The 24,264-nt window shown below is 49.5% G+C and overlaps 1 protein-coding gene across 7 annotated transcripts in view; it reads left to right on the top strand.

Moving 5' to 3' along the window:
* DVL1 (dishevelled segment polarity protein 1) overlaps positions 1-24,264 on the top strand; it is a 207,951-nt gene that overhangs the window by 85,402 nt on the left and 98,285 nt on the right. For all 7 annotated transcript variants that reach the window (XR_012155594.2, XM_073317080.2, XM_073317074.2 and 4 more), the window contains exons 3-4: positions 14,453-14,574; positions 23,802-23,914. Coding sequence is in view for 6 of the 7 variants with exons in the window: in XM_073317080.2 (XP_073173181.1) it covers positions 14,453-14,574; positions 23,802-23,914 (235 nt within the window). In the remaining variant the exon portion in view is untranslated. The remainder of the gene's footprint in view (positions 1-14,452; positions 14,575-23,801; positions 23,915-24,264) is intronic.

The following is a 24,264-nucleotide window of genomic DNA, read 5'->3' as shown; positions in this document are numbered from 1 at the left end:
AATAACATCTATATCATTATATTTGTCATAGGCAGGAGCTTTGATCTTGGCGTCGCATGCTGGACTGGTTTCCATAGGCGATATCTTTAAAAAGAGGCTTTGCAACCCTTCAGCTGTTGCTTGTTTCCCCTAGCTTTGGAACTGTGCTCATTTATACCCGCGAGTCACAATCGCCGCTCCTGATTGGCAAACAGTTGCATGCCTCCTGTTATGTTTGTCGTCCCACCGCCTCCATCCCTGCCTTGGCCTGCTTGTTTGTCTCATCCACTTGTTCCATCTTACGGGGGTTTTTTGAGACTGTAAGTGATTTGGGCCTGTCGCTTACTCTGGATTTGTAAGACCCCTGCTCAGTGGGGCCCAACCTGCTTGGCCTTTAGACACTAGCGCAGTATAAAGATTGTTAATATTAAATTACGTGCCCGTCTTTCATCTGCACAGTAAGAGGCAGGTCCTGCCCTGAAGAGCTTCCAGCTCAAATGAGCACAGCTGACGATGGGACCATTATCCCCATTTTATAATTGGGGGGCAGGGGGGTGGAGTGACTTGCCCAGCCAGCGTCACAGGCAGTCCGTGGCAGGGGTGGAGTCGAACTCTGATCTCCTGAGTCCCAGGCTAGTGTCTTAAGCGTAAGCCCATCTTCCTGACAAAATGTGTGGCCACTGAACGAAATGACGGGTGAAGAGCAGAGGCCAGGAGTCTGGCTGGATTTTATCACAAGAGACCGTTCTGCTACTGGCCTCAACCCAGAGCCAGCCAGCAAACTCGGAGTAGAAAGATTTCCCCCTCCTCCTCCAGAACCACAAGGTACCAGGTGGGTGGGGGAATAGATTTCTCTGCAGATCAGGACTGAACTGGATTGGCAGAGCAGCATGTGAAAAAGTGCGGGTGTAGGCAAGATCGTAAGGCCGGATTCTGCTCTCTCACCAGTTTTGCATTGATGCAGGACAGGAGGCGTGAAGAGCATGGACGTGAGAAGAGAATCGGGCCTTTAGGAGGGCTCAGAAGATTCCCATTCCCCAGAGGTTGGGAATGGAAGTGGGGCAGACAGACCTACCTCCTCTCCCACAGTGACAGGAGCTGAGCTGTTGATTGGCGGGGGGTGAAGGGGGTTGGGACTGATGAGCAGGGGTGTGTAGTCTGGTTACTGTTCCCCTCTGCCAGTCCCTGCCATATGGAGCTGTTGGGTGAAATACCTGTATATTTATTGTTGCAAAAATGTATTTCACTGCAGCCTGTTTGCAGGACTGGGAGCGACTCCGGGGGGGGACATGACTTCTACATCCATAGCAGCACAAGTTCATGGACAATCTGCCAAACAGTTCAAGCACCAGAGAACGGATTCTTGTCCTAGCAGTGATTCTGTCCTGGCGATAACCCAGGAGGCCAAGCTGCTGGTATTTCAGGCTTTCGTAACTGGAGCTTTAAGTTCCCTCATCCCGTCTGTGGCGCGTAGTCTTATGGGATCAGCGTGCACAGGGAGTAAACAGGAGGCAGCCAGCGTGGGCTGGTGTAGCCGTTCATCTGTCATGAATACGTTAGCAGCTCATAGGGCAATGACAGAAGATGAAAGATGGGTTGGGGCCTGATCCAAAGTCCATTGAAATCAGTGGGAGTCTTGCGGCTGACTTCAGTGGGCTTTGATCTAGGACCTTTGTGCGTGTGTGTTTATCTACAGGACTTATAGGAAGGAATTGTCAGCTGTGCTGCTAAGAAAATGGATCCTCTTATGTATACGCCACTCACATGAACCTGTCCTCTCGGGCAATCTGTGGGAACCCCTGGGGATGAGTGTGTCGGTGTATTTTGCATTTAGCATTTGAATCCGAGCCATGATGCTACTTGTCAGCCGTATTTGAGGGTAAAGTGCGACCTCCTCCTTTGGTGAGCTAAATCACAAATCAACTTTGTTTGTTTTGCAACATGACTTTAAAGTACATTCTGGCTCTCGCTTTGGTGAGACTGCTTCTTAATCAGTTTAACATGCATTGTACACCCTTTGAAAATTAAAATAGATGCAGGCAAACTCCCAAACCTCAATTCCTAACCTCAGATGGTTTGCAAACAACTTTGTTTTTCAGTTGGTGTATCTGATCAGACGTTTGAAAGAGGTTATAAAGATGTTTTGAAGCATGGAAGTTGCATTTAGAAGATGTGATGCTTTTATATATATATATATCTTCCAATGTGCTATGAAGTACAATTATTCAAATAGTCTTCTGTCTGTTTCTAGACTCCCCACACCCCTCTATATTCCTCCAGATCTTGCAGTATTCTACTAGCGATTTGTGTGACGCCTGGCCAAGATTTTTCCAAAGTGGCCAGTGATTTTTGGGTGCCCAACTTGACCCTTTAAAGGGACCCCCATTTTCAGAATATTTTAGCACCCACCCTCTGAAAATCAAGCCCCTTTAAGCTGCACCAAATTCACGAGGCATTTCTGAAATTCTTAATCCATATGTTTTAGCACTCTTCTATATGAACAGTTAGACTGTGTCCTCCCCCTTGAGCTGGGACATGTGGTTCCCAGCTCGTGCAGATGTACTAATTCCACTTGAGCCAGGGTGCTAAAAATGGCAGCGTAGCTGGGGCAGCATGGGCAGCGGTTGAGTCACTGCGTGTACCCACTCCGACCCCTTGGTACGTGCTCTGGTCGCTAACCCTAGCTGCCGCATGGCTCTGCTCATATTTTTAGCATGTTAACTCAAGCAGCACTAGCCCGGGTCCATCTAAGTGAACGGGGAATCCCACCGCCCAGCTCAAATGTAGATGTGGTCTGAGTGCACAGCAAGCTGGGGTGCAAAGCCCCGATGCCCTGGCGTGTTGCGCACAAACTGGCAGTGTGGTCCCTGCATTAGCAGTTCCCTGGTGTGCGTTGCCCGATTCCCATTTCAAAACCGAGCGACTCCAAGTGAGCTAGGGACTTGTAATGGGTGTTAGCGGGGTCCCGAGAGCTAGTTAGTGCTCAAGCGCACTGTCGATTTACATCCCGGGTTGCCAGGCACTGACCGTTCCTCTCGACAAAGCCTAAGTTTTAACTGAATGTAAACCAACCAACCCACGTTCCCCTGAGCTGCTCTGTTGCAAGAAATGCCTCCCTTGATCCCTGGTCCCGCAAACCCTTCAACACGAGTCGGGGGTCCTTCCCCTTGATGCCAAGGGGACTGCTTACATGGGCAAAGTTATCCCTTTGCTCCGGGGTTTGTAGGATTGGGACCTTGCTGGGGATTTTGGCTGTGGAAAAGCCAGTGGCAGCTGTGGGAGGGAGGGCGTGTACACACTTACACACACCCAAGCCTGCAGTGCTTTCACAGCCTGGCCACTGAAGTTGGGAATTTGAAAAGAACTGGCCCGCAGGTAGCTGCCGATTCAGAACCAGCCAGGAGGCCAGCAGTGTGCACACGGTGGGTTGGCCGTTATCCGGGGTTTTTCGGAAAGCTTGGCGACATCTGAGAACAATTGGCTGAGGGACTGGTTTGTGATGAATCCAATTTCTGATTGGCTCTTAGTGGGGTCATACCTAGGTCTCTCTCTGGCTGTAGTATCTCGGTGCCAAGAGATAATGCTTTGTCAATGGACCTAACTGCTTGTCTGTTGTATGTGCACTTCCAGACGCTGCATTGCAGGGCAGTTGCTATTGCATTTGTCCGGTCGAGTCGTGCAGCCTTGTGCCGTACAGGGTTGCATAGGAGACCTGGGATTGTTCGGCGATCCGTTGCGAAGAGCCAGTGTCTCTTAGCGTGTACTTGAGGCGGCGGATGCAGAATCTAAATAATCCAAACAAGCTGCTTCCTGCTGATTCTAATTTGTGAAAAGAAATGACAGCAGGACCTTTCTCTTCTCCTGTCAGAATACAAGCTCACGTGCTCCTCTGCTCTTGGCGGTGGGGACTGAACCTTGTGCCCGTTTTGCTGGGAGAAATATTCTGGGTCTGGATTCATGAGGCCAGGGCGGGAGGAGGCGATTCTGCTCTACGGTGCATTGACCTTCCCCAGCGCAGCCTGTGTTTTCCGAAAAGCTCGGCGGACGGGGTGCGTGTTGGGTACAGGAACATCTTGGCAATCCGGCCATTTGTGCCCGAGTGGGAGCTGCTGAGAACTTTGAAAACTGTCCCTGGCTGTGGGTGCGGAGCTCTTGAAAATAGGGTCTTGTGTGAGTCCACTTCTTGGTGGCAATTGCAAGATCCTGCATCACTTGGCCCCAACCTTTTGTATGTCTGTGGCCTTGTTTCTGTTCATATTCCAGCCGGCCCCAGTACCTACTTTTGTCCTCTCCATGAGCTTGGCATGCCCTCTCTGATCCTGTTAGCCAAACCCCCACCTCCCGTTCAAATTCCTTTTAAAATCTCCCAGCCGTCGTTTTGCCTCGGGGGAGCGAGTTACAGAATTTGAAATAACAAAAATGAAACCCCTAATTCAGGGGAGTGATTTCAGTTGTACATGTGCCTTTCCAAGTAACCGCACAATCCTGTCCTAGGGGTCCTCTCCCCTGTGCTCTTGGACCCTCCTCTCTTCCAATTTAGAATTGGGAGGGAGGAGGGATGGGGCTTGGATCCAGCAGGGATGTTAAAATCAAGGATAGAAGAGGAGCTGAAAGCGGCTCCTTGGGCCTTCCTGTCACTCAGGCAGATGCTAATGGTACAGTCACTGGGGGGACAGATTGGGGGTTAGGTGGAAAGATCAAAACTTAGTTTTGACTATTTTCTCCTAGATATCAGGCCACAGAAGTGAAACGGACACTGAGGGGGAGGAGAGGGGAGCTATTCTCCCACTAATGAAAGCAGATGGTCCTGCCTACACTTACATGCCTCGTACAAGGGGCAAGGAGACCCCCTAAGGCTGTGAACGCTGAAGCCCAGCTGTCTCCAGTCACTTTAGAGACCCTTGTTATAGTCAGTTTCCCTTTGCCATATGTCAGAGGAGATACAGGGCTGAGGAATCATGGGCTGATATTCTGTTTTAGTAGACACAGTCAGCGGCATGCGAACTTGAGCTCCTCCAAGCTTTGCAATTGAGGACGTTTTAGAGCTTTCCCAGACTTGTGCCGGGGGTGGAGAGAAGAGTGTGTTCTTGAAATAAAAGTTTGAAGGGAGGCCAGATATTTTGCAAAAAATCTGGAGAAAGAGCTGAAGTTGGCAGGAAGAGGACTGCTTGATAGGAAATGGGATGATTGTTGGCGCTCTTGGCACCAGGTAACGTGAGGATGACATTGTCTTTGCACCAAAGATCTCTTGAACAGACCGAGCAGTGGAGTTGGGGCCTGACCCAAACCCCACTGAAGTCACTGGGGGTAGGATACAGTGGCAGTGAAGGTCATCAAGCTAGATTAGAACATATGGACGTGCATGTTTTCATCTGCCCCTCAGTGCCGTAGTGGGAGAGACCTTTGCTCTGCCTTGAATACAGATGGGCCCACGCTGAAACATTTCCCTGTGGATTTTGAGCCTGCCCAAGTGCAGGGATTTTGCTTCTGCCTGGTATATAAAATAGAAGCCTCTGGCAAAAATTCAGAACCAGACCTGAGGATGAAATGAAATACATAGTCTCCTATCAAAACTGGAGGGAGAATATAAAGAGGAAGGAAGTTGTTGCTCCAACTGTAATTTGGTCAGGATACCTGGGTAAATTGTCCTATTATGAAAATGACCCAGGATCTTAACTAGCCACAGATGGTCAGGCCTGTGTTTAGGGTGACCAGATGTCCCAATTTTATAGGGACAGTCCCAATATTTGGGACTTTGTTTTATGTAGGTGCCTATTACACCCCACCCCCGTCCCGATTTTTCACCCTTGCTGTCTGGTCATCCTACCTGTGTTTCAGTTCGTCTGAAAGACCCATCCAGGTGCACAGCTCCTCTGACCGCAGCAGCCCGTGCTTGGCATTTGTTCTCTAGTTCCCCGGAGCCTGCCCCAGAGCCCAGTGAGGGATTCGTGACCACAGTAAGCGCTAACCCCCAGTAATAGGTGTTTGCAGGGTCAGAGGGCGGCATGGTGCCTAGTGAATCCTCATCACAACTTGCCGAGTAGCTTGGGTTGTCCTTGGGGCAGTCTCCCGTCCCAGGCCCTAAAGTAAATCCTGTGTCCCTCACCTGCCTGGGCAGACCCTCATGTCTCTGGGGAGTCCTGTTGACTCTATCCAGGTGGACGGTTGGATCCCTTTGCGGGATCGATGCCCACACGGGCAGTGCTCCTGGGCATTGATTTCTCAGCCTTTCCAGACTACTGAACCCCTTTCCAGGAGTCTGATTTGTCTGGTGTACCCCCAAGTTTCACCTCACTTAAAAACTACTTGCTTACAAACTCAGACATAAAAATACAAAGGTGTCACGGCCACACTAGTACTGAAAAATTGCTCGTTTTCTCATACAATTATGAAATCAGTTGGAATATAAATCTTGCACTTACATTTCAGTGTATAGGATACAGAGCAGTATAAACAAGACACTGTCTGTGTGAAACTGTAGTTTGGACTGACTTCGCTAATGCTTTTTATGCAGCCTGTTGTATAACTAGGCAAGAATCTAGTTGAGTTGATGTGTCCCCTGGAAGACCTCTGCATACCCCGAGGGGTACATGTTCCCCTGGTTGAGAACCATTGCTCCTCGAGACAATAGGCCACGTCTCTGGGGCTTTGCCTTTGGCAGCCAATGGAACTATGCCTTCGTATGAAATAATGAGTCTCTGCCCCTAACGAGAGGTGGAAGTTACAGCATTGTCTGCAGAAATCCTGACTAACGGCTCTTCTTAATTAGGTATTTATGCATCTGCTATTCTCCCCCTCCCTCCTTGCCCTCAAGGGGGCAGAGATGCAAAGAGCTTCAACATTTCACACAGCAGAGCTGAGAGATTTAAATAAGACTTCTAATGAAGCTGCATGTTTTAGGTTCTCAGCCCAACGAGCTCAGTAACTACTGATGCAGAGTAAAGTGCAGCCGGCGTGAGAGCAAACTGTTCTACGAACACCCCCACCAACCCAGCCCTCATTGCATTGTGGCCTCAGCTATGGGTCACCTTAACAAATCTCTTCCTCCGTTTTGTGGCCTGGGCTAGTTCAGAGGTTCTGCGGTGAGGCAGGCATTCTTTGTGTTACAGTAGCCAACGTGGTGCTAGGCCCAGTACAAACACATAGCAAGAGAGAGTCCCTGCGCTGAAGTTTATAGTTTAAATAATATGACACAGGGTGGGGTGGGAAACTGAGGCACGGGAGGTGAAGTGATTTGCCCAAGATCACACAGAAGGTCAGTGGCCTAGCTGGGACTAGAACCCAGGTGTCCTGATTCCCAAGCCAGTGTGCTATTCGCGTCTCTGACTCCAAATGGGACCTTCGGACTTACGTGCACTTGAGCGATCAGTTGATGGTGTACCAGTAGATTTGCACTAGCTGACCCACCACTGATTCGGTGCATCTACAGTCACCCTGAGCCAGCATAAGGTTTTTCCTGGTGCCTATGCTAAGCTTTCAGGTGGGATGGCTGACAGGTGCATCCATTCAGGCATTTGATTGGATTGAGTCCCGTGTAAATTAATGGGGTAACTTAGATCGCTGCCCCCTAGTGACTCAATTAAATTGCTTTTGCCTCTGGTTGCCCAGTGCATTTTAATTGGTTAAAGGACATTTTAATTGGTTAACCTCACTAGTGTAGAGAAGTGCTGAGGAGTGAAAGACGACGTCGTGGCCAGAATATTGCACGATGGGCCAAATTCACCCTGGTGTAATGGTGTAGCTCCATTGACTTGATTAGAAATACACCAAGGATCGACCAGCTGTGCGAGGTCCAAGCCCACCCTTCAGGAGGTCATTTACACATGCCTAGCATGCAGAAGGAAAGGTGAGTCTTCCATCAGTGTTAAAGATCACAGGTGATACTCTTACAGTAGACTCTTGCTAAGCTTCACAGTATTAACCTGCATCCTCTGAGCCTGACACTGGGTATCACTTGTGCTGCTGTAAATCAGAAGTGACTCTCTAAAGTCAGCGGAGATACTGCAGCATTAACAGTGGGAGAGGAGAATCAGGCCCTTTCTGTAGCTCACGCAGAATGGGTAAGCTCTCCTCATCTCTCTACAAAGATTTAATAGCAGGTGCTGTGGTGAGATCTTAGCAATATGAGGATCTCACTGTGTTAATTCGTGAAACAGACTTTAAGTTAAATAAACATTACGTGAAGCAACAATTATAATTGGTTACACATTTATTAATTCTCACCCCTGTGAAATAGGCAAAAGAGGTTTAGGGTCTGCCTCATCAATCACTGAAATGCAGCCTTCTCTGGGGTGGAACACAGCAGCAACACAGGAACGCCGTGTAACCACACACAGCACAGCTGCAGTATAAGGCAGGAAATGAAGCAGGATGCTGTATCCAGTTGAAACTGCAGGGGGAACTTGATGGGCAAAAGGTAATGATCGGAGTTGGCATTTGGCCAGGACGCTGGAGTTAACAACCCTGCTCTTCTGGAAACACTTTGAGAAGCCTATAATGCCCAAACAGAATACCAAGTTCTTCTTTTTTTTCTTTCAAAATGACCTTTTGCGATACACTCTAGCTCTCTAAGAGAAAGGGATGTGATTTATCTTCAAGCAAAGCCCATCAGATACTTAGATCTCTGCCTGGCATCGTTCGTTGTAGGAAGAAATGATGAATCCTTAATGAGCTTTACAAAAGACAGACCAGATTTCCCTGCACCCCAATGCATGACACGAGCCCTTTGTTTGATCCCAGAGTGCAGAAGCAGCAAACACTGTGACGCCCTCACTTTGCTCCGAAATTCCTTTTCCTTGTGCTGTCACAACAAAGAGCTGTCCCGCTCCATTTGGAAAGCTGTTTTCTTACAGCATGTGCTATGGTAGCATTGGAAGGCCCCAACCAGATTCAGAACACCATTGTGCTAGGTGCTGTACTATGTGTAACTTTTCTGATTCCACTCCATTTGACCACTGTGGAAAGCCAGCTAGCCTGAGCCATTGTCTTAATCCAACTGCAGCTTGGTCGCCTGGGGCAGGTTTCCTTTCCTGCAGTAGTACAGCGGGTGTTTTCCTGAAGCTCCTTCGTCGTATTCCTGTTAATTTGGTTTACAGCCATCAAAATATTGAATGACACTTTATTTCCCATGTTCACAAATGTGGATGTCTAGGAGTGAAGGATGAAAGATTCGGCGAACGGCAGAACATGCCCTACCAGCTGTCGGCCGACACGGATCTGGACAGCAAATGATTTTGTTTTAATAACTAAATCGCTCCAAGGCCTTTTGCTAAAGTCAGGTCATCCTGCAGGACCCTCCAGGCCCCAGATTGGCAGAGTAGCAAGAACACTTTCTGAAGCCCTTTTAAACGGTCTCCCTCCCAACTCATTTCAGGTGCTGCCAGACTTGAGGGATTTCCTGACACTTCCAATATCCTCAAAAAAGCTGTTTGAGTTTCACATCCTCCCCTTTTCTCCCCAAAGCTGGGCCATACAAACTCTAATAATCAGCAGGATTTTTCCTCGTTGCTTTGCAGGGCTAAGCCCTTCCCTTTAAAGATGCAAACACTTTTTTGCATTTGGCCTTCTGCAAGGATTTCAAAGCATTAAAATGTTGATTCCTTGGGTTTCACTAGTCCTTGGTGTTATCCTTATTTGACTGATGGAGAAACTGCGTCACACACATTAGGTCACTTGTTGAGTGTCTCGCAGCAAATCGCGGCAGAACTTGGGCCAGAACCCAGGAGTTCTGGCTCGCAGGTCTGTGCTCTAAGCACTAGGTGATGTTTCCTCCATTAGGGAATACTAGCTCTAGCTCGGAGAAAGAGTTCTCCATTTTCTTGCCCCACTAAATTCAAATTTAAACAAAAATTTTTGACCAGCTCCAATAATAACCTGTCTCCCTGCCTGGAGAGCAACTGTTTGGTTTCCAAAGAGACCCAGGCTTAACCCCAGGCTCCTGACTGATGGTGGGGCTGCCCTCTGTCGGCCCTTCTAAATCCTCTCGTGGGAATTAACTTTCAGTTGACAACTGACATCGTCACGACTTTCTTTCAGGCTTTGCGTGCTGGCCAACAGGAGGTACCAGAAATCAATAGAGCGAGCTCGTCCATGCGGAGTTCCCAGTCAAATTGGGCAGGTTCTGGTAGGTGTGGGTCAAGCCACTGCATTGGTGGAAGGATGGAACAGGCCACTTGGCTAGCCCTCTTCTGTCTCTAGTGGGTGGTGGCGTGGTCTTATGGTCTACATATAGGAATCAGGATCTCCTGAGTTCCATCCCACCTTGCCACTGACTACCTGGGGAGGGATAGCTCAGTGGTTTGAGCATTGGTCTGCTAAACCCAGGGTCATGAGTTCAATCCTTGAGGGGGCCATTTAGAGATCTAGGGCAAAAATTGAGGATTGGTCCTGCTTTGAACAGGGGGTTGGACTAGATGACCTCCTGAGGTCCCTTCCAACGCTATGATTCTATGATACCTCTGACCTATGGCAAATCTCTGAGGCACTGTGCCTTGGTTTCCACATCTGTAAAATGAGGCTAATGATATCTATCCTACCACCCAAGGGTGCTGCTGAGAGGCTAAGTTAGCTAAGAAAAGCACTGTATGTCCTTGTTTCTGCACCTCCACTGGGTCTGGGACAATCAAAGCAGTCTAAGGGAGCTGGGAACTCCAATCCTATCGAATGCTGATAGGAAATGGGTGTGTGGCCCTTCGTCCCTTTGAACAGGCCAGGCCAGGTGCACTATGCCTAAAATGGAGCCCATGGCTAACATCAGGCAAAGCTGACAGCGGCCCTCAGTGTGTGCACCAGAGCCCCAGGTGTTGTGCCACCTCATCAGCACAATTAGCTCGTCAGGCCAAGGGCGCGGGGCTGCTGGGTAACTGACAGTCCCGGCTAAAATGTGTCACTTCCGTTTTTCTTGGGAAGTGATTGGTCTTGGTGTCAGCTCATCTCGGCCTCTTTGTTACGTGGCTGCACGTAATTAGGACAGGTGTTCCCCTCTGTGGAAAGCCTGGAGAAAGTTTTTTGCATCTTCCCGCTTCAAAGCAAATGGCACTAGACTGGTCTGGGTAGCTCAGTCTGATTTGGGAGCGGGACGAGGTGTGAGGAGTGTTCGGGTCTCGTGTCTACGCCCAATTTCTTTTCTTCTTTTGTGTTCCTTGGTTTGATTCGTGCAAACGTTCTCCCCTGCAGAGGGATTCCTTGAGGGACAGGCCTTGCTCAGAGAGTCACCTCCGTCTCCATAATGCCACCATACCTTCTAGACGCCTTCCCGGCGCTGAACAGATTCCTGTCGGCATGTTATTTGGATCACTCACGCGATGTGTCGCTTCCATATTTTTCCCCCGTCGCTCTAGCTTTGGGTGATGTACGAGTCTGATGAGTAATATAGCTGGCTTCGAAGAACCATTTTGTATTCTAACTGCTCCTTTTTATGTCCATCTGTCTCTTGCCTGCCTTTTTCTATGATCTATTCCCCTTCGGGACTCCGTGCTGCCTGCCAGGATCACCGGTTTTCCTCCCCTGCACCCCTTGCACTGATGGCTAGTATTTACCCAAGAATTATATTAGGATTAGCCTTTGATAAATTAACCAATTACGGTCAAGCTCGTTTATGCTGTGTTTAGCTTTTATGCCCTGTTACAAATGGAGAGAGACTGAGACCTTTGGCCTCTCAGTGAGAGGTGATAATCTTAGTTGGTATTAGTGCATCTACTTAATTAAAAGATTTCTTAATCGTGTTGTGTGGAGGGACTCGGGCAAGGGGATTTAGATGGTTTAGGGGATTGGTAATAGGATATGGGCCCCTTCGCCTCTAGGTGACTAGTTCAAGTGGAGCTCATGGCCAGAAATGGTCGGCATCTCGTCTGATCAGCAGCCCATGTGAAAGAAATGTCCTCGGTGTCATTTCTGGTTAATCCGAATTCCCTGTCGCTGGACAAAATGGTACCGATGAAACGAGGCTGACGGATGCTCTCTCACGGTCAAGGCACTGGATGGGACTTGGAAGATCCCAAATTAATTCCTGTTTCTGCCACGCACGCCGTGGGTGACCCTTAGACCAGTCACCTCATTGCTCTGTGCCTCAGTTTCCCATCTGTTCAAGATGCCATTCAAACTGCCTTTCTCCCACCCTGGGTATTGTCTGTTTGGCCTGTAAGCTCTTTTGGGGCAATAGCTATCTCTTGCTGTGTGTATACAGGGCCGAGCACAACAGGACTCTGATGTCCTCCTTTCGGGCCTCGAAGCGCGACCACACTATAAATAAAATCTTGCAACAGGAGGAGTTTGCACAAGTGAACAAAAAATGGAACAGGTTTTCAAGCCTTTTTGCCTCCTGTGTTCTCCAACTGACGTGTGGCGGCCTGGATAGCGTGGGACGAGGGGCTGTTTCCCTATCGTAATAATAATCAATAAATCTAATCTATATTTTAAAACAAAAATATTGCTCCTATTTTTGCCCCTTCTGTTGGAAATAAAGTTGGAGCAAAACTTGACCCCTTAATCTGAAATCCCCAAACTTCAGGAGTTCGTTTTGAAATGGAAGCTGGGTCCAAACCGCTTCTGGTTTGATTCTAAGCGTCCTTTATCCAGCTATGGCCCCTTCCACCCAAGGGCCATAAATTAATTTACAAACATTAATGAATTAATTTAACCTCGCACCAGCCTGAGGGGAAAACCTGAGCTACGGAGAAATGAAGTGACTCATTTACGGCTGCACAGAATCCCCAGCAGAGCCGGGAATTGAACCCAGATTATCTGATTCCTAGGTGTGTGCTTTAACTGTGGCTTTCTCCAACGCTAGCAAGGTTCTGTAAAGATGGAAGTAGCCCTCGCTTCACCTGGCTCTACCCAAAAAAAAAAAAAAAAAGTGTGTGTGGTGATGGGGAATAGACTGAAAGACATTGGCCTCCAAAACCTTGGAGAATAGGGAAATGTAGATACAAGGCAGCTGGATAAATCAGATTTGGTTAGTAGAAGTCTCCAACCAACTTCAAACATCCTCCAGTGTCCCTCAACATAAGACCTTGAGTTAGGAACGAGGGAAAAGAGGGGAACCCATTTGTTTAGCTCCAGTGTATCCATAACCTGATTGGCTTACTCTCAAAGGGCCTGATTCTGCATGGGAGTTTCATCCGCTGAGTTTGGTGGAACAGGACTGGACCCATGTGTCTTTTGTGTAACCCTAATATCCCTGCTATCCATATACACGAGGCTTCCTCCTGTTGATAGGAAGTTGAAAATAAGAAGTGGCCATGTGGTGGGGATCTGCAGAATTTATACACCCTTGTAATGAGAATGGAATGTATAAGCCTCCGACACACCGGGCTGTGTCTAGCTGCCTGTTTGTGGTGAGAAGATTGATTGCTGTAGCTTTTCTTCAATTACCCGTTTTCACATGAGCGTTCTACGTTGAGTCCTTTGCATCCTTCCGCACTCCCCTGACTGGCTGCCTGCCAGCAGCCTGTAGCTTCCGTGAATGCAGATGTCGGTATTCAAGGGGGTTTGAACACAGTCGTTTATAGCAACATGGTTTTACAGAAGGTTTCAGGCCATTATGGACTATTGAGAGCACACAGCCTGTGAAGCAAAAAAACAAAATAAAATAAAATAAAAATGTCCTCTGGATTTTTAAACTGACTGCCATTTATTTCTGCCTGTCTGAGGATTTTATGGCACTGTTGAGGAATGACCTTGACGTTTTATAATGGAAATGGGCCTAAATCACAAAACTCAGACCCAGCTGGGGATTTCAGGTCTACCTCCTAAAGTTTCCAGGTGTTCAGGCAGGGGATTTTTGTAAAAAATAAGGACTAGCCATGGAATTGGATCTGGACCCAGATTCCCCCATGTTCAGGGGTGTCTGTGTAACAAACCATGGCTGTGTGCATACAGCCGGGATCCAATCCTCAATCTTCAGCACTTCTTGCCCAAGTGCCTGCCGGAACTGACGAAACAACTCCTTGCATTTGGGCCATGTGATTTTGCAGGCTTTGATTTTCCTTGTGAGCATGGGGGGTTGATTGAACCCATCGGGTAAAGCGGTCACTGAAGGCAGGGCGTTCTGCAAAGTCCCCCAGTGCATTCATGTGCATGCGTTTCCCAAGGGTTCCTGAAGGCCTGGGAGGATTCCAGGGGTTTTGTTCAGTCCTGGTGACCTGCTGAGGGTCACAAGTTTCCTTCTGCAATGTCCTTTGAATTTCCTAAGTCTCTCAAAACGTGCTCCCTGCCCAGCAATGTCGGTCTTGCTTTGAGTCAGCTGCAGGGTTGTGGGTCTCATAAGGGCTTTGCACAAATCCCTACAAGTTCCAATTTCACATTCGGACCCAAAGTGATCTGGCTTTTGTGAAAGGTTGGCAAAGAGCCATCAAAATCCAATGCCAAGCAGTTCTCTCTGCCTCTAATCTACCAAGGGGGCAGCTGAGCGCCTTACATCAGGGCATGGAAACCTGTATGGGTGTATCTAATTTTCCCTTTTATTCTGTTGCAGCTGGTCCTGGCTGAAAGCTCCCACTCCGACACGGGCTCCCAGTGTGCTGAAAGCCACACGGATCTCCCTCCTCCCATCGAGAGAACGGGTGGCATCGGAGACTCACGGCCTCCTTCATTTCAGTAAGGCCAAGCTATTCTTTCTAATCAAGGGATGCAAAATACTTCCCTGGCTCTTCCCCCACCTCTCTGCCTTGCCCTCCCCCAGCTCTCAGCACCCTGTGTTAGGTGCTTCCCACCTGTTTTGTTTTATTGTTTTGATATTGTTGTGCTCATTGGGGAATAAAAAGGGGGATGGGAGGGAAAAATGTGATCATCTGAGAAATTACCTTATTGCTCGTCCTTTCGAAACCCACCTTGCGGGGGAGAAGGGGAGGAATACAAATGCTTTGGGTGGCATGTGGATGACAACCTTTTATTACCGTGTGCCATATAATTATGTAGCACACACAGGCAGCAGAACGTTATAATAAAGAGCAGCAATTTGCTTAAGGAATAATGCTCCCCACGCTATCACCCTGACTGTATGGAATGCAACGTACATTGGTGGAATAGCAGCCTAGTTACCTGCGGCTCTACGTACAGGGCCAGATCCTCCCAGTGTAAATCTAGAATGACTCCCATTGACTTGAGTGGGGACTGAGAGCAAGATCCAGACCATAGTGTATAAGTACCCAGTGATCCTTCTGATCTGTTCCAGGGAACAGCAAGTATTTTCCCTCAAAGGCTAGCTGTGCTTGAGAGCTGAGATTCTGCCCTGTAGTTTTAGGCTGGGGCCTGAACTGAAACCCCAGATCAGTGCAGTCCTGAATTTGGGATTTGCATTTCGCTATTGGTTCCTTTTCCTGTAACCCAGTGAATCCAACTCCCAAACCCAGACTCAAAACTGCCACCCTGTGCACCAGTCCTTTGGAGTGGTTGGAATCTGGATATGAATCTTGGATCTCAGGCCCCCCACTGTTTGTCAACCGCATGAATTATTCTAACTTCTGATGTGCGTATAAGTGCTCGACTGGTTAAACCGATGGGAAATCTGATGCACGGAGAAGTTAAGTGGCGTTTTCCCCAAGGTCAAGTTAGTATCAATATCAGGACTAGAAAGCAAAGTGCCAGAGTCCCAGACCCATGCTCTAACCACTGAGCCACACTGCCTCCTAGAAGTGCAAATAGAACCCAGGAATTCTGACCCCTCTCCCCACTTGCTCTGACCACCAGACCACTCTGCCTCCCTTCAGAAAAACAGAAGCCATCAGTCTCTAGGGCTGTCAGTCCCAGGTTCACCTACCTCAAAATTCAGTGCTGTTTCTCTTGCTATATTAACCAATCCAGCCTGATCAAGTGAACCACCCGCTGCATGAAACCCTTGTGTTTGCCCATTTTATTCGTTTGGAAGCCAAGTGAGCTCTCAGTGCCTCTGGCCTCTCCTTGTCCCTGGCAACCCAGATGCCCTGTGCTCGGTGCATTGATGCTGATGCCAGGACATCTTGCCACTTCGCTTCTTTGACAGGCTTTGTGCTGCCAGGCCCGAACGGCAGGCAGCCCCTGGCGCAGAGGGGTTAACAGCTGTTCCATTTGTTCTGCTGCTGACCCTGCCCTTCGCATTTGGCTCCGCACTGGTGACATTAACAGGATCCCAGTAAGGATGCAGAGGGGGAGCCGAACCCCAATGCTCGTGAGCCAGTGGCTCAATGTGCAGAGGCAAACCCAGTGTCCTTTCCTGCTGTTCTCACGTTCCCTCCTCCTTCCCCCACCCCTGCTTTCTGGGATGTCTGTTGCCTGGACGAGCCCGTTATCTGGGCGGGGGCTAAGCACCAAGCTGCCTTCTGGAGGAGAAGAAATCCCGGGGAATACTCGCCTGGCCTGCGTTTCTTGCCAGGGTTATGCTGCCCTCTTGTGGCCAAGCTTCGCTTTCCTGGTGGGCGAGTAGCCTGTACAATTGCAGTCGCATGACCTGCTAGCATAACTAGTTCTTTTCTTCCTGACCTATATATAGAAGTATGTGCTGGTTTTAGAAGGCTTTAACTGTGCCTTTAAAAACACCCCCTCAAACTCGTGGCACAGGGTCACGTGTGCAGCACTCCCTGTTTTTACCTCCAGTGTTAAAGATGCCGTTTTATTCAGCTGTGCTCTTCCATTGCGCCTGCTGCCATCTGTCGAACTCCCAGAACTTTGTCAATGGGGCGTCATGCTTCCCAGCGCCCCTCTGTAGCGTGGGGCATGGGTCACTTGCTGGAGGATTCTCTGCTCCTTGAAGTCTTTAAACCACGATTTGAGGACTTCAATAGCTCAGACATAAGTGAGAGGTTTTTCGCAGGAGTGGGTGGGTGAGATTCTGTGGCCTGCGTCGTGCAGGAGGTCGGACTAGATGATCATAATGGTCCCTTCTGACCTTAGTATCTATGCATCCCCATTTCGCAGCTGGGCAAACTGAGAAACGGCGAGGTGACGTGGCTTGCCCAAGGTCTCTCACAGTGAGTCAGGCAGAGAAGCCGGGAGGTCCTGGCTCCCAGGCTTGTGTTCTGACGACGAGACAACACTTGCTGTCGCCGCACATGGAGGCGTTTAGCCATCTGGCTGAACAAACAGCAGCGTGGAGAAATCAGGGCTGGAGAAGAAATGCAAGCGCTTGGCTTTCTTGGGCCAGTGGGCTAATGAGGGTCTGGTGGGGTGGGCGGCCGTGGGTATACGTGAGGAGAGGGGACTGCCAAGTGTGTGGCCCATCGTTTGTGCACGCCTGTTCCTGCTGCCGGGAGTGCTGGCCCTGGTGCGGGTTGGCCTCGGCAGACAGGGAGAATGCAGGAACATTGGCCAGCTGCTGAGGACAGGGTCCTGGGACGCAACGTGGTGGGTTGGCTCGAAGTTGGTAGACGAGTTGTTTTAAAGCCCGAGTTCTTCCCCTGGAGTCTGATGAGAGGTTTGTGGTTCAGTTCAGTCGCAGCCTGTAATTGACAGATCTCTGCACTTGTACTCCGCCTGCTGGCCTGGGATTGCCCTTTCATCCCAGGCCAGCAGGCCTCTGTGAGGGGAGGGCTTTTTAGGGTAGGAATTGCTTCCCCCTCCCCTCGATACCTGTGTCAGTTCCTTTTTCTATTTCGTAGTCGTAGATTTTAAGTATATTTTAGTATAGATGTCTACTGATTCTCTTCTCCCTCCTTTTTCTGGTGGTGGTTGTATTTATTAATTGCATCACCCAGGGGCCCCGACTGTAGATGAGGGCCCCAGTGTGCGAGGTGCTGTACAGTCACAGAACAAAGACAGTCGGTGCCCCAAAGACCTTACGATCCAAGTATGAGACGAGAGGAGATGGATTCAAGTCGACAGACGGGTTGGCAGGCAGCACAACAATGAGATAATACTGGTCAGAATGATAAACAACACACCAGCTGCCGCCTCGTTGCTGTAGGGGTTTTTTTTGTCCTGTTCCCAACCTTTGGATTTATTTTTGGCTGGATTCAAAAAGGTTATTTTTTCTGATGCTTTTCATCATATTTGAATGTAGTTGCTTGGCATCATGAGCAGCTCAGTGAGGGCAGAAATAACACGTTGCTTTTGTGTGGTCATAGTTCAACTGCCTGGTGGACAGTTCAGTGGTTAGAACTCTAATCTACAACTCAGGAGAGCTGGGTTCAATTGCCTGCTCTGCCACCGACTTCCTGTGTGAACTTGGGCAAGTCACTTAGTCTTTCTGTGCCTCAGGGCTTGTCTACACTACCGCTTAAATCGACGTAACTTACGTCGCTCAGTGGTGTGAAAAAGCCACCTCCCTGAGTGGCGTAAGTTAGATCGACTTAGCGCGGTGTGGACAGCGCTCTGTCTGTGGGAGACGCTCTTCTGCCTCTCATGGAGGTGGAGTAATTATGCTGAGCGCTCTCCCTTTGGCCTAGCCTGTCTTCACCAAACGCACAAAGGTAACCCTGCCCGGCTTCACGGGGTGGGCTGTGAGGAGTAACACACTAAAGATTGTGAGGCACTCGGATACTGTGGGAGAGGAGGCTATACAAATCTGATTAGAAAATGAGCACCTCGGAGCTGGGATCGCTTACTCAGAGGGTGTAGATTGGCATTGCTCCAGGCACATCAATGGAGCAATGCTGATTTACCCCGGTGGAGGGCCTGGCCCAGTATCCCTGCCCTCACACATCCACAGTGTGCTCCTTTCATGTTGGCAAGCAAACCCGACCTCCCAGCAGCGAGAGAGGAAACCAGCAGCGTTGCACTTCCAAGGTAGAGATTTCTCGGGCAGCCTTTGAGTGTCCGGTCACCGGTGATGCATGGTAACTGCCTGTACTCACTAGATGGTGCTGCTGAGGTTGACTGACGAAGGCCTGGAAAACCTGCTGATGCCCATCTTTGTTTAGGGACAAAGGAAGGGAATATCTTCCATGAGGAATCTTTCTTTTCTCTCCTCCCCCCCCCCCCCCCCACCGCCCCGTGATAACCGGACCCAAAAGAGAAAAGCATCCCAGGGGGGATTGTGGCTCAGGACTGAGGCATGGTGGCACAGCTGGGGGGGGGGGGGTGCAGGACCGTAACAGCAGGAGGAACTGTTGGTCAGGACTAAAACACCTCGGCAAAGTGGCATTGGGGGCCCACTTACTCAGGTTTGGAAGCTGCTAGCGTGGTCCCTTCTGAATTTCTACCCTGAGGAAAGTCCATAGAGATCTTGTGGGTTTCCGGCTTGCTTTCAGTCGTCCCCATGTGGGTTTGAGTGAGGAGGATTTGATGCAGCCTTTGATTGTTGTCCTGGGTTTCTCAACATGGAAAGAGAACCGCTGAGGCACTAGCCTTTTCCCCTCAAAGAATTTTAATTTTTACAGCTCCTGCGGAAGAGAACTAGCATCAGCGCCGAGCAGCGTGCTTGAGTCTCTTGAATTCCCTTGTCCTGCGCTTTCTGTTTGAAGTGTCCGGCTCATTCTCGCAATAGAGACATGCACACATGTGAAACTGGCAGGGCATCTCCTGTGTTTCTTCAGCCTTAATGAGAAGCTGGGGGATTCCTTCCGCAGCATATGCTGCTTGAGCGATTTCTGGCAGTCAAAGATCAGCTTTAAGTTATGCACTATTTTTACAAAGCTTGGTGTTTTGGTCGATTTGGTACTGCTTTTGTCTCTCTTTCTCAGCGTATGTCCCGGTCTGCGGCGTAACCGCCGAGATCTGAGAGGCACCTCTGTAGATTATTGCTAGTATTTAGCATTAACCATCTTTCATCCCCTGGTCTGAAAGCACTGTGCACAGCTGGGTAAACATTATCTCCCATGCACAGACTGAGAAACAGAGGCACGGATTGATTAAATTCTTCTCTTGAGGTAGTGGTAGGATTGGGATAGAACTCAGATCTCCAGAGTCCCAATCCGGTACCTTATCCACTGTACCACACAGCTCTGTGTACTATGGTAGTTAGGAGCAAACTCAAACAGTGCAAAGTTTTCTGTTCCTGTAAGTTTCCAAATGTTAGGATGTTTCTCTGAGCCTCTTTGGTGCATGTAAAGGTTGAACTGGTGGCCAAATTTCATTTGGGGACCTAATTCCCTTCCCCATGGGGCATATTGGTAGGGGCTAAAAGGAGTTTTTGCCTCTTCCTTGGAGCATGGAGCAGGAGCCATCTGTTGCTGGATGGGCGTATCTTCCATGTTCAGTTCCTTGTGATTCCAGGGAGAGAACACTGGGCTCAGACCGGTGGATTTCAGTCCTCCTTTCCTCTTGATTTGGGTGGGAAACGGTCTTGTGATTTGAGCACAGGCAGGGATTCCTGACCCCTGGGTTCTGTTCCTGATTGTCACAGACAAATCCTTTAACCTCACTGTGCTTCAGTTTCTCCATCTCTAAAATGGGGATAATACTTGCCTATTCCATGTGGAGATTATGGGGCTTAACTAGTGTTTGCAAAATGTCTGAGCGCCTCAGCCGGAAGCTGCTATGGAGTGGCTGAGTAAGATTAACCTGTTTCATTTAATGGTTTCACCCCAACTCACCATGGTATGGAACATAAAACAGAAACCCCCAGGAAAAGAGGGAAAATCATTGTTAAATAGGTGCCTATATGATTGGCTTTTAACCCTCTTTTAAGTCCTCTATACACTTATTACACTGTTCAACTCCCTTGATGGTCTACAGTAGTTGTATAACAGTTTTGCCTTTTGAATCCATGTAATCAATACAGCACTTCCATAATGTCATTAACTGTATCCGTTTTACTGCATTCTCTGTATGCAATTTATCCTCTCTTGACCTGCTATTAGACTAGAGAGATCCATTCAGTCTCTGATAGGAGCAAAGTGGTGAGTCGGTGTTGGAGCATGTATTGCTGAGATGTAACTAGTGTGATTTTTTTTTTGTGTCCCTAAAACAAATATTTCATGTTTCTGGACTGTCTTTCAGCATGTTGGTGGCAACAACGGTGTTTTCTAGTGGTTCAGACAAGGACCTGGTACTCGAGAGATCTGGGATGTATTTCTGGCTCTCTTTTGAGCCCACGTGTTAAAATATGGCCTCTGATTTTGGGTGCCTGCGTTCTTGCATGCTCAACTTTAGACATACTGCAGCAGGGCCCAATTTTCAGCTGTGATGACCCCCCTCCCCCATCTCCTATTGAGGCCAACGGGAGCAGCCAGTGTTCAGCACTGCTGGAATTCAAACCCTACTGTAGGGTGTCAAAAATTGGACCCCCAAAATTAGCAATTACTTTGTGCCTTATTTTATCTATTCGTGAAGCAAGGATGTTCCATTTGAGATCCTTGGTGAAAAGCACCCCAAAATGCTAATGCAGCAATCTGAGGGAAGCAAGGGGAGACCTACCAGTGGGACCCTCAGCCAAGACTCTGAAGGGTTCAATTCCCAGCTATGCCACAGACACCCTGTGTGACCTGGGCAAGTCTCTGGGGGTACATCTACACTTCGAGCTAGAGGTAATTTGTCTCCTCAAACTGGAGTTTTAGCTAGTGCGGGTATGTCTTCTCAGCTGGAATGTACAGTGGTCTGGTAGTCGGGTGGAATGGCAGTCCAGGTCAAAGTGTAGACCTACCTTTAGACTCTGCCTCACTTCCCCATCTATAAGAGGGGGAAGATACGGCACTTTCTTACCTCCTGGGGTGCTGCGAGAATAAATCTGTTGATGACTGTGTGGAGCTGGGATACTAGTGTGATGATGGCCATCAAAGCAACTACTTAGACACACATGAAATGTAACTCTCCGCTGCATGGTGTGCCCGCAAGCCGGGGCTGCTTGTTTGTGGGGTGGGTACCTGAGGTGACTGCGAGCAGTGACCCTTTCTCAGGGAAGCCATTCCAGCCCCTAGATGCACAGCGGCACATTGCTACGTCAGATCCTATTCTGTCGGTGTTTTCAGGAGCTACAGGTCAATTTCCCCAAATCAGTCCATTACAATGAGCTGTGGCCTCTGGGAGGCTTTTCCTACTGCCTTCCACATGAGTACTCCAGTGCCGTTTATGAAACATAAGAATGACAGAGCCCCATAAAACATATTGAGCCTGAAGGGAGATGTATACAGTCAAGCTACTGCTGTTGGGGGGCCGGGGGGAGCTCATCTCCCTCTGCCCCGGCCAGCTTCACTTTGGCATTTCCTCAGCAGTGGTCTTGAAACAGACGGTTGCTCGTAAACGGGGTTACATGCACAGTGCTCTGTATTACAGCCCCAGTGATGGGCTAGCAAAGGCTGCAGTTTGGCTCAGTTATTTAAACCAGGGGTCATGGGCAACCTTGCTTAGCTGTATTGAGGAGCAGCCCCCTGAAGGCTGGGAGTAGGGAGCCAGTATTGCTCTCGTTTTTAATAGATTCACAATGTGGCCTTAAGTCTTAGAGACCGAATTCTTCCCTGACTTACACACCAACATTTCCACTGACAATCTGGGCACTGGCATATTGCTGGAGTGGACAGGTGGCTTCTAGGGGCACTGTTGCAGAAGAGGGAAGCGGCGGGCTTTCAGCCGCCGAGAGATATGGGGAGGGCAGGGCTTTGGCTTGGTTAAATCCCAACTGGCCCCTTTTCCGCTCTTGCCCCTTGATGTTGTTCACCCAACAAAACCTGACTCCCCCGCTCTCTCCCTCGTGCCCCGATCCAGCGGGGAAAAGGCAGGACATGGTAGGGGAGGTCAGGCTATGGACTGGTGGTGGAAGGAGGAGGGTCTAGGGTAAATTGGCTGCGAGGAATAGAACGTGAATCAGTGCAGTGGCTGGGGCCAGTACTTTGGAGGGAATCTGCACTGCTGAATTCCAGTGGGGGTCCCTGAGGTACCGTAAGGATTGGAGGAGGACACAGTGTTGTCAGGCAACCAGCCTCCTCTCTAATGTGGCAGTGTAGCCCGGAGTGACTGCAAGTCCCAGCATGCTCTAGGCTGCTTCCTCCATTCCTTTGTATCTCAGCAATGAATTCTGGGATTTGGGGTCTTCCTAGGCTGCAGGGCTGCCATAAAGGGGGCTGTGCTCAGTTGTGGTTTATGCCCTTGGCTCCCAGCAAGCTGCTAACTCCAAACGGGGCGTTGCCGTAAAGGTTGAGGACCCATGCACTGTGTGACTGAGCCCTCAGGATGGTGAGCAACATGGCTCATGAGACTCATGGCTACCCTAGGGATACCAGAGAAGGCCAGCGAGTGTCTAGTGCTCCTTTCAGAATGACCTCCTGATAGCCACTTCTCCAGAGAAACACACCGCTGGATTGTCAGCATTACTGGAGTCGCTCAGACGTACTTGTGATTGTCTCTGGGATCCTTGAGCTGCGGAGAATATTGAGGGGCATTGGGAGAAAGGCAGTTGTGTGTTCAGAGGTGAGAACGAATGTCCCTTTCTTCAAGAGTCCCTGCACTGTTTTCTCATCTGAGTTAGGCAGGCCCGAGGCGCGTTTGTGCTGCCTCCCTGATGGTCCTGGTGCTGTTCAAATGTGGACTGGAGTCTCCAGCTGCTGTGTGAATGTGTAACCAGTCAAAGCTGCCTTCCCGCTGGCCTCTCCAAAGCGTGCCACGGATCTGCTAAGATTCACGTGGAAACAATCCCCTCGCTCGTCCCACCATCAAGGTGGTTAGGACGTTGGGACCACAATCTAAACTAGAGGGTCTGAGACTGCTTTGTTCAATGGGAGGATGATGCTTTCTGGGCATTCCCAAGGCAGGGAGACCAATCTATCCCCTCCTCCTCTAGCTCAGCACTGGGGATGCCCTCGCGGAGCAGTCTGTGGGAAGCTTGCTCTGCTGCTCTCTGTGTTGTACCTGTCCTCTGTGTTCATTCTCTGGGGCCGTGAAGCCAGCGCCCTTCCTGGACACTAAGTGCATTGGCAGGTTTGTTTTTAGTGAGGCGGTGTGTGACCCCTGACTGTCTTCTGCCCTCTTGTCTCTCTCAGCCCGAATGCTGCCAGCAGTCGAGATGGACTGGACAACGAAACAGGAACGGAGTCGGTTGTTAGCCACAGGCGAGAGAGACACCGGCGGAGGAACAGGGAAGGCCATGAAGACGGTAAGCCCCACGGCCCTTTTATCCATCTACGGCATCATTCTTTTCTTTCTGGGGCCCTGATGGAGCTGATGGGTTCCTGTGCCTTTAAAAACGATGGCGCGTTCAATAAAGCAGCCATTCTCAACCAGGGGTCCAAGGCCCCTGTGGGGCCGTGAGCCAGTTTCAGAGGGTCCAATGAGCAGGGCCGGCATTAGGTTCACTGGGGCCCAGGGCAGAAAGTCGAAGCCCTGAGCCCCGCCACCTGGGGCTGAAGCCAAAGCCTGAGCAATTTAGCTTTGTGGGGCCCCCTGGGGCGTGGGGCCCCAGGCAATTGTCCTGCTTGCTACCCCCTTAACGCCGACCCTGGCTTT

This window comes from Lepidochelys kempii, chromosome 18 (genome assembly GCF_965140285.1).
Source record: "Lepidochelys kempii isolate rLepKem1 chromosome 18, rLepKem1.hap1, whole genome shotgun sequence".
Lineage (NCBI taxonomy): Eukaryota > Metazoa > Chordata > Testudines > Cheloniidae > Lepidochelys > Lepidochelys kempii.
Note: the sequence above shows the minus strand (reverse complement) of the source record. Positions and strands in the feature narration are given on the sequence as shown.